Source organism: Prinia subflava (assembly GCF_021018805.1).
Source record: "Prinia subflava isolate CZ2003 ecotype Zambia chromosome W unlocalized genomic scaffold, Cam_Psub_1.2 scaffold_43_NEW, whole genome shotgun sequence".
Lineage (NCBI taxonomy): Eukaryota > Metazoa > Chordata > Aves > Passeriformes > Cisticolidae > Prinia > Prinia subflava.
This window is the reverse complement of record NW_026960615.1, coordinates 883429-901168: the sequence shown is the minus strand read 5'-3', so window position 1 is coordinate 901168 and position 17740 is coordinate 883429. Positions and strand designations below refer to the sequence as shown.

At 39.6% G+C, this 17740-nt stretch overlaps 1 protein-coding gene across 1 annotated transcript in view; it reads right to left on the bottom strand.

Moving 5' to 3' along the window:
- Positions 1-238: 238 nt before the first annotated feature.
- LOC134565246 (hypoxanthine-guanine phosphoribosyltransferase-like) overlaps positions 239-17740 on the bottom strand; it is a 35243-nt gene continuing 17741 nt past the window's right edge. The window contains exons 3-7 of the mRNA XM_063424749.1: positions 17134-17317; positions 12245-12310; positions 5403-5420; positions 3262-3344; positions 239-293 (exon numbers count right to left, since the gene is read on the bottom strand). Coding sequence (XP_063280819.1) covers positions 239-293; positions 3262-3344; positions 5403-5420; positions 12245-12310; positions 17134-17317 — 406 coding nt within the window. The remainder of the gene's footprint in view (positions 294-3261; positions 3345-5402; positions 5421-12244; positions 12311-17133; positions 17318-17740) is intronic.

The following is a 17740-nucleotide window of genomic DNA, read 5'->3' as shown; positions in this document are numbered from 1 at the left end:
CAAAGGTGTAACCTAGACCAAAATATCAAAGTTTGATTTTCAATATAATAAAATGTGGCAAATGTTACAATTCCTGATTAACTGTCTCAAAATACATCCCAAATATTAAATTATCTAAATATGAGCAAACTTTATCAAGAATAATTAGTGAAAATCTATTTGGAACATCCTTGGACTTTGAGCAAAAGGTACACCATTCACAGACATAATTTTAATAATGAAAAATGGTTGTCAAAAGTCACTTACAGTCTGGCCAATATCCCACACTTTGAGGAGTTCTTTTCACCAACAAACTGTCAAATAAAATTAATGTACAACTGAAACATGGAAAAGCACCATGTACAAATATATGAGACTGTTTTGATGACAGAGAAGCTGAGTTAGGCCTAAGTGTGCATAACTGACAGTCTAATTACACATATTTTAAACCATTACTTTACTTGGAGGTACAAAAGATCATAATGACAAAATCAAAACTTCCTAGAATCATGAATGGTTCACAGCCTAAAGGCTAACTAACAGATCTGCAAGGAAAAGGCTGAAAGACGCTGATCTGGATGTATTTTCACTGTGAAAAGTCACTTATTGGGATTTTATATATGTTAGGAACTTCAGGTGCAATTTACCTTGTAGGTAAAGAGGCAACAATCTGGGATGTGGCCCAAGCAAAAAGCCCAACAAAAGCCTAAGTTTTATGAAGCAAAAGTTCAGCTGCTTGAATATAACCTCGATTGCACTTGTGCAACTTGTCCTTAACTGGTTTTCACTGGAAGTACTAATTATCCCCATAAAGAAAATGTAATTGATTCTGATGATCAAGGGATACTAGAATTAATGGTCAGAGAGGTGAAAAGCATGGAGATACAAAGCTGGGGGTACTGTGGTAGAGAGAAATGTCCTGCTAGCTTAGTTTGATTTGCTCATTATTCAGTTGAGCACTTCTACCTCATAAGAAAATCCCACAGGCCTGACATTTGTCTGTCTGGGAAACAGAGACTTAGGGAAGAAAAGGTGGTTGATGGCTAAATGCAAACAGGACCAGCATAACTCTGTACACTAAGCACAGACCCCCTTCCCTCCTGGGTAACCCCTGAAGATGTGGCTTCATTTGCCACAGTCACAGTTTTGGTTTAAGTTTCTGAAACTTCTAATTGGGAGACTTAATTTTTGGGAATTGGTGTAGGATTTGATCAAAGAACCCCCCAAATAGTACTAGCATTAGTTAACATCTCCCTACTACAACTACTTAATTGTCTGAAGGAAAATAAATAGAAAACAAAAAAAAAAAAACCCCAAACCAAAAGAAACCACCTCAAAACCCCCAACCCAATCAACAACTGCAACAACAAAACAACCACAAAATATTAACAAAGAAGAAAATAAGTAGAAGAGAGAGAAGTGAAGCAACTAAGACCGTAAGACTATCTAAAATGATCATGTTTCCCTGGTCAGGTCTTTCCCTGGGCAGACCCAAATTACTGCAACAGGTTTAAAATACAGGAAATTGGTCTTTGCACATATATATTACGTTACGTTACGTTATATTTTTACACTGTAATGTTACAACACTTTTCAGTGACACATATTTAAAAACTGGCCATGGAGAAATCCACAATGGCCTAATCTTCAGCAGGTCACCTCCAGATTATTAGCAAGAAGAGCTGTTCTGGTAAGTCTAACAACTGTTTTGACATTTTTATGGCAACACAAGTGTGTGGTGGTGTGGAATTAAGTTCATAATAAGTTTATTGGGTTTGTGCAGGTTGATTGTACAATGGTATGTTCCTTGTACCCCATTTTCCCCTGTTGGTATTATCCTGGCATTCCCCAAGTCATATAACTCTTCAGTTATTTGTCAGTCTTTTCTCATGGTCTGTGTAAACCCCTCCTTGTTGTCCCTGATTGGTTTCCGTTATGTCACCCCATGTTCGTACCACCTCTTTAGTTGAAGCCCATTGGTTGTAACCTCCTTACCACACCCCATTTCACTGCTGTATAAAACGGCAGGTCAGAAGAGCCTCTGGGGGCAGTTTGAGGATCCGGCAGGTGGTAAGGAGGTCCTGTGGGACCCCCAAATAAATCTGTCGTTTTTACCGGACTAGCTCCTCCCTTCTTCTTCTCCATCGTTGTCAGCATTCTCCACCGCCTCACACAGCCTCTCAGGACAAGAACTCACAGGGATCAGCAGGCTTGCGTGACTTGCCTGGCTGTACCCTTTAGCCTGCTGTGGTGCCTGAGCTAGCCGGGCAGGCAGAGAGACTGAGTTCTCTTAAAGGCACCGCGACACAAGTGATTAGATATTACACTCAGCTCTGCTTTATCTCTAATCCCCAGCAATCATCATGCTTTTATTAAAAAAATGCGCAACCACAGCATAGCAGCACTACAGATGCAATTTAAAAAGAAGTAGGAGGAATGTTGATATTGGTTAATAATACAATATCATCCTCAATATTTCTTGTAGGTTGCAAGTTATTTAATTATGAAATGTTTTGAAACTAATTGATTAATGGTATAACAAAGTAGAAAAGCCTGGAAGAGCATATGGCTGGGTGACTCTTACAGAATTACCTCTAAAGCTCAGCTGCACTATGCACACTACACATTCACTCATGTTACTGTGCAAACTAATTAAATTCCACAATTAAAGAAGGAAAAATAGAAAAAATGCCTCCATTGCACAGGTATACCACTGCAGTATAGTGATGTTGCAGATAGCGCCAGCAGAAAGAAACATTTTTTGAGACACTACATACAGGTAAGTGACAACCACTAATTTTTCTTATTCCCCCTTCTAGCTAAAGTCTACATTTATGAACTAAATTTGTGTTGAAAATACCTCTATTAACTTGAGCGGGTATTTCTTTTAAGACCAAAAGATTTAAATTCTTCTAGATACTTCTAAACTTGGACTTCAGTGGTAAAAGCCCACAAACCTTACCATAATATGATAGGCAAGAGGTGTTCCAGGCATGCACAAGTTCTTCTGAAGCACAGGAATTCTTCCAGCAATAAGACTGGAAAAAATAGTGTTTCCAATATCCTTAACATATATATGTGCTTATAACATGCAAAAGTGCTTTAGGAGTTTAAACAAGTAGTGACTTCAACAGATCGCATCACATATGACTCCTGCAGAAATGTTCCCTCCTGTTTCTCTTCCATGGAAATGTGTTCTATGTTTGTTTTTACTTGTTGGTTTGGGGTTTTTTTAAACCTTCTTGAGATGAAAACCAGCACAAATACTCATCAAACATTTACCTGACTACTTTCACCATCTTTGGATTGTACTGTTTAAGTAGAGACAGCAACGTTTTCATTGTTTTACCAGTATCAATTATATCCTGAAAATAAAAACACTCATGTAAGACAGAATATTAAACATGTCAGAGTAGCACTTTCAAGTTTCTACCACTGAAACTGCTCATCCACAGCAGCATGAAAATATGGCAAACTACAGCCTGTAAAAATGCTCACAACCAAATCCAGGTGACACGAAACACAGCACTGAGCTTATGCAACCACACTGGGTAAAGTGATCACACACATTAACAAGAGTGCTTAATTGTTGTGGATAACCACGACTTTGGAAGCAGTTGCTGAACAAGCAGCTACTGTAATGACCTTGGCTCCTTCTGGATATTTTATGGCTTGTGCTCCTTGCAGCAATGAGATAATGTTTGAGTATGATAAGAGTAATGTTAGTCTTGCTGTTGAGCTCAGTTACAGAGTATTCAACAGGAAGAAAAGTAAGAAGGAAAAACAGGCAGAACAATCCATTATTGCAGTTAAAGGAAAAGGAGTACAATTTACTTTACAGAGCCAAGAAATACCTGAAGAAATTGCACAGGGAACTCTGAGTGCAGTTCTGAAGTCTAAAACACACTAAAATAAATTTTGACACAGCATTTTAATCCCATTCACTGCACATATAAACAGAAAATAAAAAGAGAATATATGGCTTAAAACTGAAGCATCAGAAATGGCCTCCTCATTTGGACTCAATCACACCATCTTTACAGGGACAGTCCTTGCCCTGGCCTAAAATCAAATCTATTTGAAGTGAAGGAGGCAGACAGCAAAGAAGCAGCAATATCCTGGTTTCAGCTGATTTTCCCATGACTCACAATTAAAATAAAAATCAAACAACAAACTCAACAGAGCACCTGTTAGCATTACTGTTAACACTCAATGCTTTTAATCACTGAGCTCCACAGAAGTTGAAGATGTACAGGTATATAGATAAGAATCAAAGTTGGTAAATAAACAGCTACTTCCATGCTCTAAGAGAAAAGCAGAACCTATTACTGATTTTCTGTTGTGTGATGTACTGTTTATTGGAGATGAATCTCCATTTTGTACAGAAATTTTTTGGACATTAAAGGGATGCAGTAAAGTCTAGCACTCAACATTAAATTTACAATAGATGTGCATTTTATCATTTGACAGTTAAAATGGTGATTAGTAAGTGTTCATATCTGAGTGTGTAAGACGAGTCACTGGGCAGATGATTCACTAAACAAATAAGAAACTAACCTAATCTGGGGATTACATTCATCTGAAATGGAGCAGATACATAATTAAATACATCTGTCTATCTGAAGCAAAATATACTTCAAAGGACACCACTGATCACCCAGTGACTACTGCATACATACTATTTTGGTAAGAGTTTTGGAACTGCATGTGCTTCCTGTGGAATAATATAACCTTCTCAAATTAGGAAAATAATACATAGAAACACATTTTATGAGAGGCAACATCCTTTCCTTTGGTTGATGAATCAGTTGCCATAGTTGTTTCTTTGCTTACAGACATGCCATTTCCATTATTTGGAGCCTTAACACATTATTAGATTGCACATCCGCCTTTCCTGTCTACTGCTGCTGCTTCCCTATCCTGAAATTGTCAATTGTACTCAAGCAAAGTGACATTGGATGAACATTAGCAATGGTGTTCATCAAGATAGAGGTATGAAAGCAAGAATTAAGCAACAGCACCTAGCAGGCAATCAAACTGAGCTGTACTGAATCTGGTATCACCCAGAGAACAACATGCTTAGCATCACTTTTTTTTCAGGCTACTTTAAAAAAAAAAAAAAAAAAAAAAAAAGGGGGAAAAATTAGATATTTTAGAATTGACAAAATCTCAGAAAACTGAAAGAAAATACAAACCATTTTAGGTGGATCTTTTCCTGGTTAAATAAAGCAATTGAATGCAATTTGAGAATACAAAACACAGCTTAGTTCAAATTCAGAGACCATTTGCAAAATTCAGGCCTGAAATCAGAAGCTGGAAGCCTTGAAACCAGAAACTGTAGGTTTTCTGGCTTAGGAACAACTTCTATTAGAACTCTTTTATCTGTCACACATTAGAACTTCCAAGTGAAAAATAATTCTTACTTCTACGATCAAAACATTCTGGTAGGAAGAAAAACAAATCCATTAGTGTTATAAATGCCAGGACAATTTATTACCAAATTCAATAATTTGGTTTATTAAAAATTCAAATCACAAAATTTGGAATCAAATTACAGAATTTTAAGTAATAAAAAAACAAAACAAAACCTTACAAACAGCGACACTTACTTGACAGAATTTCTCCCGGGAAAAAATGACTCAAGGGTGACCCAGAGACACGGACCCTGGCCATCTGTGTCTCTAGCTGGGTTCACGCCTTGCTCACCTAGAGGCTTAACTTAAATACCCTTAATTTCACCCTCGGCAGCCCTTCTCCCATTGTTTCCACTAAGCACCGGCCATTAAGTTTGTTTATACTCAATTACTGAAAGAATCCCTTGGCCCATTCAAATGCTAATGTCCAGAGTTAGTCCTTGCTTTGAGTAATTGAACCGTCGTAGAAGTGTGTGATGATTCCTCCGCAGGTAGCATTCGATCAGTGGAAATCCCTGCTTTGAGCCGTAGAAGTGTGTGATGACTCTTCTGCACGTAGCATTCGACTGGTGTAAATCCTGGTAATTTTCGCTGCACGTAGGCAAGGGTAGGTTGATCGGTACTCATTGTCTCATCAGTGCCTCGTGTTCTCACCTTCTATTTTTGGACCAGGGAGATCAGGAGAGGTGCTTTACAGAAGTCCGTGAAACGTGCGGGTTGAGCAGACACACATACCTTTATACAATATATTACAGTTTCCAGTCTATAATTATTTATAGAACATGAATTAAATAACCTTATTTTCTACAATTCCCCCATTTCTTTTTTTTTGTCAACAATTTTAATTCATGTTTTGCATTTTGCCTAATTGTTCTCCTCTATTACTGCCTATTAACATTCTTTTCCCAAATTGTATTTTAAACTTTTTTAAAACCTGAGCAGCCCTTTTTCGTTGATTTTTCTTTGTATTCATACTTCTAAAAGGTCCCATTCTCATGGTAAATCTGGGATTTACCAGGATCCATATTATTCCTATAGCACATAATCTTATTATTTCTCCTCCCCCTTTTATTATCTACCCCTACATTGGAAAATGGGTGTCTGGATTCTTTAGCTTGCTTAACCTATTTTTTTCTTCTCTTTTTATAAGACAGTCTACCTTTTTTGACTGCACATTTGTCTAATTTTCTATTTCGGTCCAAATTAAATTGGTTTTACTTTTCTGAGTGTTGCCTCCCACCAGTCCCATTACCCTCTGCAGTCTTTTTAATTCAATTTGTATACTGATTAGAAATTCGTGGATTCTCATTCTAGCTTCTGCTATTTGAGCTGGGTTGCATGTGATTACCACTCCCTCTAAGGTTCCTTCTGAGGGGGTACTCTTGAAAGAAGAGGGTATTTCTGGCCACAAATCTTTAGACAAGGTCTGTGGGCTGGAATTTCTTTTAATCAATTTTCTTCCCGTATCCAGATTTCCCTTTTGAGGGTGCTCCATTTTGGACATTATGTCAACTTTAAGACTGTCCTTTCTAGGAATCCTCAGGCTGAGTCTAGTTTCATTGTACTGACCCTTTATAGGTATTACAGTTAAGCTTATGATCAGTAGGGAAGTCCACAGACGAGTTCCTCTGTTTAGACTAACGCCCATTGGGTTGCAACTAACGGCTGGTTTCTGGGTTCTTCTCACAGCAGGAACAGGTTGCCTGGACTCCCTTCCTGATCCTTCCTTCATTTTCTGCTGGGTTGTTTTCCCTGGGCGGCTTGAGTTGCCCTTTTGTCACAATAGGAGCTTTACTGGATCAATTTCTCTACTTCTATGCTTTTTGCACTCTATCTCCCCCTGTCGGCCGAATTCCAGGTATTTGCTAGATTAACCCACACTACTCCCAGCAGACCGTAATTTCTAAGATTGTATGACTAAGGAGAAATACCTTCTTTCGGGTTACCCTTCCTTCTTTTAGTTCTCCTTTTTGAGTGGTTACAAAGTTTCTTTTGAGGCTCTTTTAGACTGCGGCTTGATGTTTCCAGGGCGGTGGCATCTTCGGTGCAGCCGGACCTTCAGATCTCCGGGGGAAGAGATGACTTTCCACTCGGGGTTTTCCTTCAGGGCTGTTAATTTCTTAGCCATGGAGGCGTGTGTCCAACCTCTCTCAGCCGTTCGGATGGCTGTATCTGTAGTTAAAAGGACAAGAAAGGGTCCCTCCCAATGAGGGGTTAGTGACACCGCTTTCCAAGCTCTTATCAGTACTTTATCTCCTGGTTGTATATCATGAATACACATCAAAATCTTGCAACTTTCCCAGACTGAATTTACCAATTAAGAACACGTACCTAATACAAAATTCCAAACCAGCCCAGTACTACAGGAATATTTTACAGAAAGAATCCCTGCCATGTCTACCATTCAGAAAATTTGAATATTAGAACAAGTTATCTAATAGTACATTCACACATTCACCATAAAAACAATTTTGTCCCTGGATCACTATGATTTCTACCTCACTATTCACACAATGCACTATACAATCTAGAATTTTTCTTTAATAAAAAATGATTCCAACGCATCATCCAAAATTTAAATAATTCAATACAAAATTCAAAAATCCTTTTTGTACTGTTCTAGAGAGAAAGTAAAACTAACAGGATGGTTTTACTAATACATCTGAAAAATGGCTGCTTGGTACATGGATTCTGTACAACAAGTAAATAATAAACACTAAGACAACCTTAAACCCCATAAACTAGCTCCAGGTAATATGTTTCTACTGAAGAATAGCTTCTTAAGTAAAATGCACATGAGATAAAAATTTTAGACATCGACCATAATCTTGGGGAATACTTTTAACAAGTCATAAAAGAAATGAGGTATACCAAATAAAAGGAAATGACCTCACAAATGTCAGAGTCTACTCCTTTACCACTTATAAAATATTCTAGACATATACAGATGCTATAAGAACAATACTGGCAGCAATATAGAAATGGCATCGCCTCAGGCACTTCTAACTTATTGCGGGTCTGAGCTTCTTCAGTTTTTATCAAAAGAAGTGAATAAAGTAGCAAGACTAACTCATCTGTTTTAGATGGAAGGCATCAAAAGCTATAGTTAAAATGCATCAAAATACTCTGTAATATACCATGCATTACTTAAATTCGTAACTTAAGACTCGGGAAAGTTTTCCAAAGCTAGGAGTCACTGTAAACTTCAGGCCTCGGTAATCAGACAGCTTTATCTAGTGCAATTGCCAGAACATTAACACTACTGCTTTTTACCTCAGTCCTAAAAAAAACTCTACAAACTTAGCCTCTCTTAACAAGCAAACTCGAGTTAACTTATGCTTAATTCCCAAAGCAAAACTCCTGTATTTGCTATCTATTCTTGCGTATTATTAAACTTAAATACATGGCTCGAAGGACCACAAGCAAACACCGACCATACTTAACACCGGTGACACAAATGCTGCATCTCATACATCCCTTACTCTCTACCCCTGAAACACAGGCACCAGGGCAACCTCAAGGTTCACATCTTCTAAATTGAGGAGCAAGTAAAGAAGACATAATATCAAAGGGACAACACAAACTATCTCCTTCTAAGGAGTCAGTAGTTAAAATTAAGAATCTCTGCTCCCACTAGACAAAATACATACAGAATAGGAACTGCAAAGAATAAAGAAAAGACTTGTAACTACCAACACAGAGAATTATACCACTTTCCCAACTTAATACTAGAATCCTGACTAACTACCATTCTAACACTATCTCGACAGAAAGATTTAGTTTCCAGCCTCTCAACAGCCACTTTAATTTGGACTCCACCGGGCACATGCTTCAACCTTTTAAAAGAAAAACTTAAACACACAAAACCCTTGCAATACATTGTCTGCCAACACAAATGCCATATCCCTGCTCAAGCTAACAATCCGAATTCAAAATGTAGCAATTGTTTCAAACATAGATGAACTACATCTACCATACTATCAACATTTTTGATTTGCACGAAATCCTCACATGCAGCAGACAGGCAACCAAAGGGAAGATATATTTTCAGCTTTTCAAGAACAAACACCTAGGTATTTCCCACGCATAAGTATAGCTCTCATTCTTGGTCTCTTCTCTCAATACTTTTATCTATTTTTGCTTCTTATTTCGCCTTACATTGCGGTTTTCTGCCCCGGGCAGCCTCGTCTAGTCACTTTAAAACTGCCGCTTTCCTTCGTCTCCCGGCAACCATGGACTGACTCGCCCTGCCGCTTGCGGGGGGGAAGGGGGGCGGGTTTCGTTCCTTTTCCCATGTTAGCAAAAAGAGAAAGAAAAAAACCCTAAAAAAAAACTCGGCCGATCTCGTCCAGGAGAAAAAAACCCTTTAAAGCAAAATACACAACTCTAGGGAGCCTCCCAAAATGTATTCAGCCTGAAGTAAAAGATCCACCACCACCAAGGAAAAGAGTAAGCAAGATTCCTTTTAATTTTTTTTTCTATCTTTTTCTCCTTTTGCAGACTTGCGTGAATTCTCACATTTCTAATTTGCACGCTTTCTAACACCACCAGTTATTCTCTAATGCATTCCAATTCACCTTTGGTAATTTCTGTTTTGCTCTACTGTCTAGCTTAAATTTCTTACGGGAATGCTTCTTTTTCCTTATTTTTCCTCCCGGGCCGTTCTTGCTCTTACACTAACTGTCCCACCCTGAATCCTTTCCGGGTTCTTCTAGATCTCCTTCGGGGGTCCTGGTTTTAGCTAGGGCTCTAACTGGTGTATACCTGTCTGATTTATTCTTCCACCCTTCGTTTTTCTTACCCTTCTTCTCTTTTTCTCCATAGTTTAGCGCCGGTGGCCGAGGTGCGGGGTCAGGACCAGAAACGGGGGCAGGATTCCCTCTCGGGGATCTCCTTGAGCGGGAGGAAGGTTTCTGGAGTGGCCGCTGAGCTCGGGGCTCCGCATGGGTCTCGGATGTCAGCGCTAACGCTGCCCCTGAGGAGGCCGAGGAGGAGGAAGGGGTAGGGGTAGGTGCTGACAGGACGTGGGCCACCGAGCCGTGAGAGAAGTTTATCCCGTAGTCCGGTTTATTCCGTGTTTCTCTTTCCTCAGAATACAGCTTTACTCGTACCCAATACCATAACAGAACATATGCCAATTCCTCAAATTCTCTCCTTTTCTTCTTCGCTACATGTTCCCACAGAGCTTCCCATGCCTATTCGTCAAAAGTACCAAACACAGGCCATATAAGATTAGGTCTTATCTCCTTTCCTCCCCAAACATTCATACACAAATAAATCATCCGATGTTTAGATGCCCTTCTCCTAATTGGGCATTCTTGTCAATCTTGTAACAACTTTCCTAATGGACTTTTCCGAGGGATTTCAAGAGCAGCCCCCGCTGAGGTTTCCCTTAAGGAATCCTCCTGATTTCTACTGAGATACGATCCCATACTCCCTGTGGCACAGAAGTTATGGGATACTATATAAAAATTAAATCCCGAGTTTCCGAACTCTGTGCCGTTAACTTAATGATCCAACGGATGACCGTTCCGTGGACGTTTCGGTTAACCGCAGGGCTCTGTAACCACTACGGAAAAAATTAACGGACCCCTCTCGGTTGCGGTCAAGAAGGCTTACTAGTCCCCGAACTCAAAAGGGACGTCCTCTTTCCTTCAGGACCCCTGGTGACTCCCACACCCCGTCGGGTAACACTCACACACGAAGCGAAATATCACGCGTTCCAATCGCTTCCCCGTCGGTCGGCCGTGTCCCTCGTGGGAGCAGCGGAACCGCGACCTTAAGGTCCGCTCTCGCTTTATGATAAATCACGTCTTGTTCACGCACACTCACACACATACACGTTCTCAAACACTTGGTCACCCCACTCAACCACGCTATACTTACGGTCCTTTTCCTGCGTGGATTCTTCGTGCACTTAGACTTTTACGAGTGAAACAATACCGCGGTTCCAGGGGAAAACCCCTGCTGAGTTCCCGAGCCCTCCCCAAGCTAGCTTGTCCTAATGCCTAATACCTTCGCTGTTGTGGGTTCTGGGTTCGTAAAGCCAGTTCGTTCTTTCGGACTTACCCACTCTGCCAGGCCGCTTTTTACAGCGGGGTGCCCCTCGGTCAGAAGCAGGGGTCCGTAGAATATTCAAAACTGGCCCCACGTTGGGCGCCAAAATTGTTATAAATACCGGGACAATTTATTACCAAATTCAATAATTTGGTTTATTAAAAATTCAAATCACAAAATTTGGAATCAAATTACAATTAGTATCTAGACAACATACAATTTCTTATTAGTCTTCATAACTCATTTTCAGTGCAGTTAAATATTTGCACCACCATTTACGTACGTTTACATGTGTAACAGCAACTGCTTTGTAGTTTAACATTTCTAATGATCTAATAACAATTAGCTGAGATTCTTCTCAACAGCTCATGTTAAGTAGTCTTTGAATTATTCAGACTTTGAAAATTCTAGACATATGCAAAAGAGATCAAAAAAGAGTCTATACAATTGCTATTCTTCTAGAGAAGTGTGTCCTACTGCAGAGACATGTACAATTCTGTCATACCTACATCCTTTACATTGACATAAATGTCTTAAAATCATCTGTGTGTGAGGAGAAAGGGAAAGTGATGTATTCTGACAGAGCAGGAGCAATGGTACTTTACCCCCTGACATCTGGCTCAACGATCTCCAAAGAATCACTGGAGAAAAGCAGATTCTCAATTCACATTCTATTTCCTGCCTATCGTGGGGACCTGTGTTCCTGGCGTGGGCTGCACCTTACACATCTCAACAGTATGAATTCCCACCACTCCTTCAGTGGAACACTGACACAGACACACAGAGAGCTGTACCTTTCCAGTCAAGGTTGAGAGGTCATCTCCTCCAATGACTTTGATATCTCCAGTTGACTGATCATTCTAAGAAAGAGGAGGGTGAATATCAGCATGACAAGAATTAAACTGATTTTCTTCTTGCAGTAAATGCCAAAACTGTGAAGTACACAACTAGTAAATGCTAAAGCTTTCAGAAACATGGCAGCAACAGCATCTCTCTATGAACAAAGAAATTACAAGTGATCAACTTCAGAGATGGTATTTCAGATTAAAGACTGTTTGACTAGAGATTTGGATCAACAGAGGCATCATCTCTCATCTGTGACCATTATACACGCATATGTATCTAAAAAGCAAAGACTTACTATGCATTCTCTACAGATATAGAAACAGGACAAAAAACATTTCTGGTTTCCAAGCTACAGGATGCTATATAGCTGGTAATTTACATTTTAACTTGATTGTTTTAGAAAGTCTTACTCTGAATAAGAATAGGCAATCATAGCAAGAATAGCCAGCAAACAAGGCACTGATTGCTATTTAGAACAATAAGCTACAAAAATAGCCAGAAAAGCTTATGCTTAGTTTACAGCCATTATTGGTTACAAATCAAATTAGTTCCTATACAACTGAACAGCAACCCAGATACACCATCACTACACTGCACTTTGCTTCACTAATTCTAAACTGTGATAAAGACATAAATGAACTGTTATATAGGAAAGTTAAAAACAGCTGCTAGGAGGGCCTCACAAATCATTGCAGTTTATTAAACTCACTGAACTGACTTTAAACCTTGGCAGTGTCTCACAGTTCCTATTAGATGTCATATGCAGGTGCTAAGTTCCTGAGCAATGAAAGGGTGAAAAAACAGTTAAAGATTTCTGACATTGGTTGTAACCAGATTTACACTGGAAAGAACTTTGTTTAATCATTAAGCAATGTTTTCATTATCTTCAGGAGCCTTATTTCTGTGTTCAGTATTGGTAAGACTTTATTGCTTCATGGTTTAACACATAAGAGTTTTACTGTTTAGATCTGTTTTCACTGCCTCCCTGTTGTCACTGCTGGAAATTAATTATGTTTTACAAGATTGTAACTCCTGACTCAAGTGACTCCAAGATCACCTTTTAAAATGGTATTTTAAGTTCCTTACAGTATCTGCTGTAAGGTTTGGTTAGCAGAGACCTTTCAGAATACTATGACCAGCCTAACCAGTTTACCATGTACTCCACCGAAAATCCCTATTTTCACCAGTGACAGTGTAACACATCCACTGTCTTTTGGCTGCCCTTCATGACTATACAATCAACATTTCCTCATTTCCATGCTTAAATGCAGGAGACTGGTGAAAAGCCATTCTTCTTGTAACACAAACAGAATAAACTGTTTGTCAAGAATACTGAGAGCCGGATCTGATCACAAACACTATCTCTCCATTTCTTAACAGCCTGCCAGATCGTTAAAATTCATCCGTAAGGACTTGGAAAACTGGAGTTAAAAGTAAAGTTTAATAACAGCTTGATCATGTCAGTATTCTTAGAGAACTATTTTGGGTGCAGTATAGAATGAACTTTGCATTGCAACACAAAAAAACCCCCATATGCTTGTAAATATTAAATGATCAGTTTGAAACAAGAATAGAACTTCAATTACATCAATTACAGAACCATTACAAAAGTTCATCTGCTTCATTTATGTGACCAGGATATTTTTAACATCTTTTATCCAGTCTGTAAAGGCAGACAGCATGATCCAGTAATCACATCCAGGCAAGAAGAGAGTTGAAAGCTCCACTTTCAATTGTCCATTACAGTTTGTGATGATTTTCACACCACTGAACATAGATGCCTTCCTGTAGCAAAGCACAGATCTAAACTACAGAGCAGATTTAGCACTCTGACACTGTTACTGATGGAAGACCCAGTCAAGCTGTTACATACATGTCCACGATAGGATAATCTTATCCAGTCTATCAAGTTACGCAATCTAAGGGACCCAAATTTGGATATTAATAACCACCTAAAAGAATCTACAGAAAAGAAATGCTCATGAATAGTGTAGTGGAGGCATCACATAGCAGCTCTGCACTCATCCACAACAAGAAAACATTCTTTTATAGAACTGGCTGACAAAAATCAAAAACCCTCAAGCCAACACCTCAAGGAAAACGTTTGGCTTCAACAGCTTTCTGTCTACATTTCTCTGCTTTTCTCCTCATCCACTTGTTTCTATAGTTAAAACAGGATTGTAATCTCCATAAAACTTATTTTGCTGCTCACTCCCCTATTAATATCAAAGCGCTGTAGTTCTGAGGGGGAATAAACAAAACCAGCCATAGTAAAGAAATGAACCAAACATACCTGGGACACCAGTAAAAAGTCAGCCTTGCTTTTTAGCACAGACTTTTTTCAGGTGTTTCAAATTATTTTTCCAGTATTTTTTTCTGAGTTAGAAAGTAGAGAGCATGAAGAGTGTAGTCTTTGTACTGATTTTTTAAACAAGTTATTGGAAGTGTTCCTAAGTGGAGAAAGCAGAAGATACACAATTTTCTCTCCAAGAAAAGACAGGTGGAAGTCATAATTTCCTGTTCTTTAACCTACTATTCTGTAATAGTCATTCAGTTTTCTGCAGCTTTTACAGGCAGAATATATGGGCATGTGGGGGCTTTGGGATGAAGTGGACTGGAGGCAGGGCCCTCCCCTTTTTGGAGGCACAGAAGAAAAGAGGCTCAGACTGCTCTCCCTCACTGATTTTAACACAGTGCACAAGCACAAAGTGCCTTGTGAGATACAACCAAAGGCTGGCACGAGCCCTTCTGCCCAGTCTTGCACTCTCATTAAAGCACATAACTAAATTAGTGCCTTGTGCTCTGCAAACCTGAGTGTGGTCTTCAGGAAACACAGGCAGCTGTGTATGCACATCGGGCAGCCAGGGCTGCTTGTCCTGCAAAAGGACTGGACCAAAGCCCCATGCAGCTCTTGGCTTTGTCATGACGTGTTAACGGAGAGCTTGATAGCAATCATGGATTTATCAAGTTCTGCAACAGTCCAGACTAAGTCTGGAAATAATTCCATCTCAGGGGTCACAGTTCAATGAAACAAAGGATGAGAGTGATTTTTTCAATTCTGTTATCTGTATTTTTCTGCTGGAATAGAGACTGGTCTACAGCTGTAACAAGTAACCCTGACTTCAATGCAAAGCTGCTGGTACAGAACAAACAGCATAACATTGTGAAACAATGTATTCAAACACTCTAAACTGAAACCAGAAAAAGTCATTATTTCCATCTTATAGATGGTCTTAAGGAAAAAAATCTGAAATCCCAAAAATATGAGACTTGGCTGTCAGTAAGCGGGAAATCATACAGTGCTAACAAATACCTGCTTCGTCCCCTGACCTGCACAACATAACCCTATGCTTCTCTCAAGGTTATTGTTTCCCTGAGATTCTCCTTGGGGTTGCTGGCCCCAAGGTAATAAGGGTCTCCCAAGGTTGCTGTTCCCTAGGAGTTTCCCCTGGGTTGCTGTTCCCAGAGGTAATAAGGTTTTCAGTCTTCTCTTTGCCCTAAGTGTTACACACCAGAGGTAGAGACGACAAACTGAGCCTGCCGGTGCACATTTCCAAGGTTGTTTATTCTTCATTATCTCAGTCCTTTTTCAGCTCTGCCAAACACTTCCCTGGCAGGGTACCTTATCTTAGTTCTTTCTCAGCTCTGCAAGGTATCTCCGCAGAGCAGGACACGCGGCGGACTGGGCGGATCAGAGAGCCCCGCACCTTATGTACGGTATCTTTGACCCAACCACTGTCCGAGACGTATTTTTTATTTACAAAATTTTACCAATACCTATTACCTATACTAACATGTCAGTTCTACTCTAAACCAATCTCTAAAACCCAACTCAGCACAAGATGGGGGACGAGAACAAGAACAAGGAAGACAGGGGCCACTCCCCAATTCCTCCATCTTGTCTCTTCAGCCCCATATGCTAAGAATCCTAATTTCTATATTTATATTCTATAATAAACCATCCACTACTTATTTCAAATTCTTAGGATTTGTGATTCTTCCTGCATGTGAGTGTTCACTCCCATGGACAGGGATCAGAGGCGGTGTCCTCCTGGGACCTGTGTGGGTCTAACTGACCCCCCTGTACAGACCCCAGACCCCCTGTCCGGTCTCCAAATCCTCCAGGGTGGCCAGAGGGATGTTCTAGACTCCGACATGCTTCCTTCTGTAAAACCTAAGTTAGCTTGTGTTACAGAATGTTCTGTTTCCCTATAAAGTTGAATATCTGTGTTCAGAATCAAAAGAAATTCTTTACCTAAAAATCTAAACCCAAGGCAACCTATGCCTTGTCTTGAAAAGGTAATGCCATATTCAGAGGCTATTAATCACAAATCTAGATTTATGTATCTAGTGTTTCTTCATGGCCAAATACAACTAATTTTGTTAATTGTTTGGTTCATCCAAACAAAAATGAGATAGGCAACCATTTCTGCAGCTTTCAAGTCATCCTGTCCAAGAATGATGTCTGGGCCATATAAAAACTCCCAGACTTAAATTTTTGTAATAACAGTTGCAGGAGAATTCTCTGTACCAGTCTAGAGCCACAGCTTTAGAGATGGGGTAGAGGGCAGAGAGGAAATTGTTGAACAAGTAAAAGACATGTAAAGGGTCTCTCTCCTCAGCATAACAGTTTCACTGGGGTGAGGAGATATCAAGGTCTAAAACAAAACACATTATATAATAAGGTAGAGAAAGAGTAAATTGGCTTGTGACTCTTAATTCCCTTAAATATTTGTTTAATATTAGCATATTAGGGCAGTAACAATATTAAACCACCACTGTTAATAATTTGTAATCAACTTAGCTAAAAATTGCACAGTACTGCATAGATACTTACACAGTAACTCTTCAACCTAATGAAGTCAACTGTCATGGGGATTGATTTGTCACTGTTTCTGTTCAGGGCTTTGATGTAGTCTAATAAATCAGCAAAAAAATTATAGCCACCCTTGAGTACACAGAGTGCCACAATGTGGTGTCCTCCCATGCCTTTCATAATTTCTCGTGCCAGTCTCTCTGTCCTAAACAAAACCAAGAAAGAGTGAGCTGTCATAACATTTCATTTGTTCATCACAGCAGCAGCATTTGATACTCCTAGCAGCAGCAAACACAAAGAGCAAACTTGGAAACACATTTTCCTTAGAAATATTTGCCCACCACTTTGGTCCCTTTTATACATTACTGGTCAACAAAGTTTTGCTTTTCAAGGTTAATCCAATAGCAGCGCTGCCAAATGCGCTTGTTTTCTTACATCACAGGCAGCCAAAGCAAACCTTAACACCCTGAAACTGTTTCACTGTCAGATATGAGACATGAAGGTGTGTTTTCTCCTTCCAAAGACAGGTTCAGCTTCCATGCAAAGAGCAATGTAAGCTAACACAACCCCAAGGGCAGTAGTCCTCACCAGCTGATGAGCAAGAAAACTCTCAAATTGTAAATTGAAG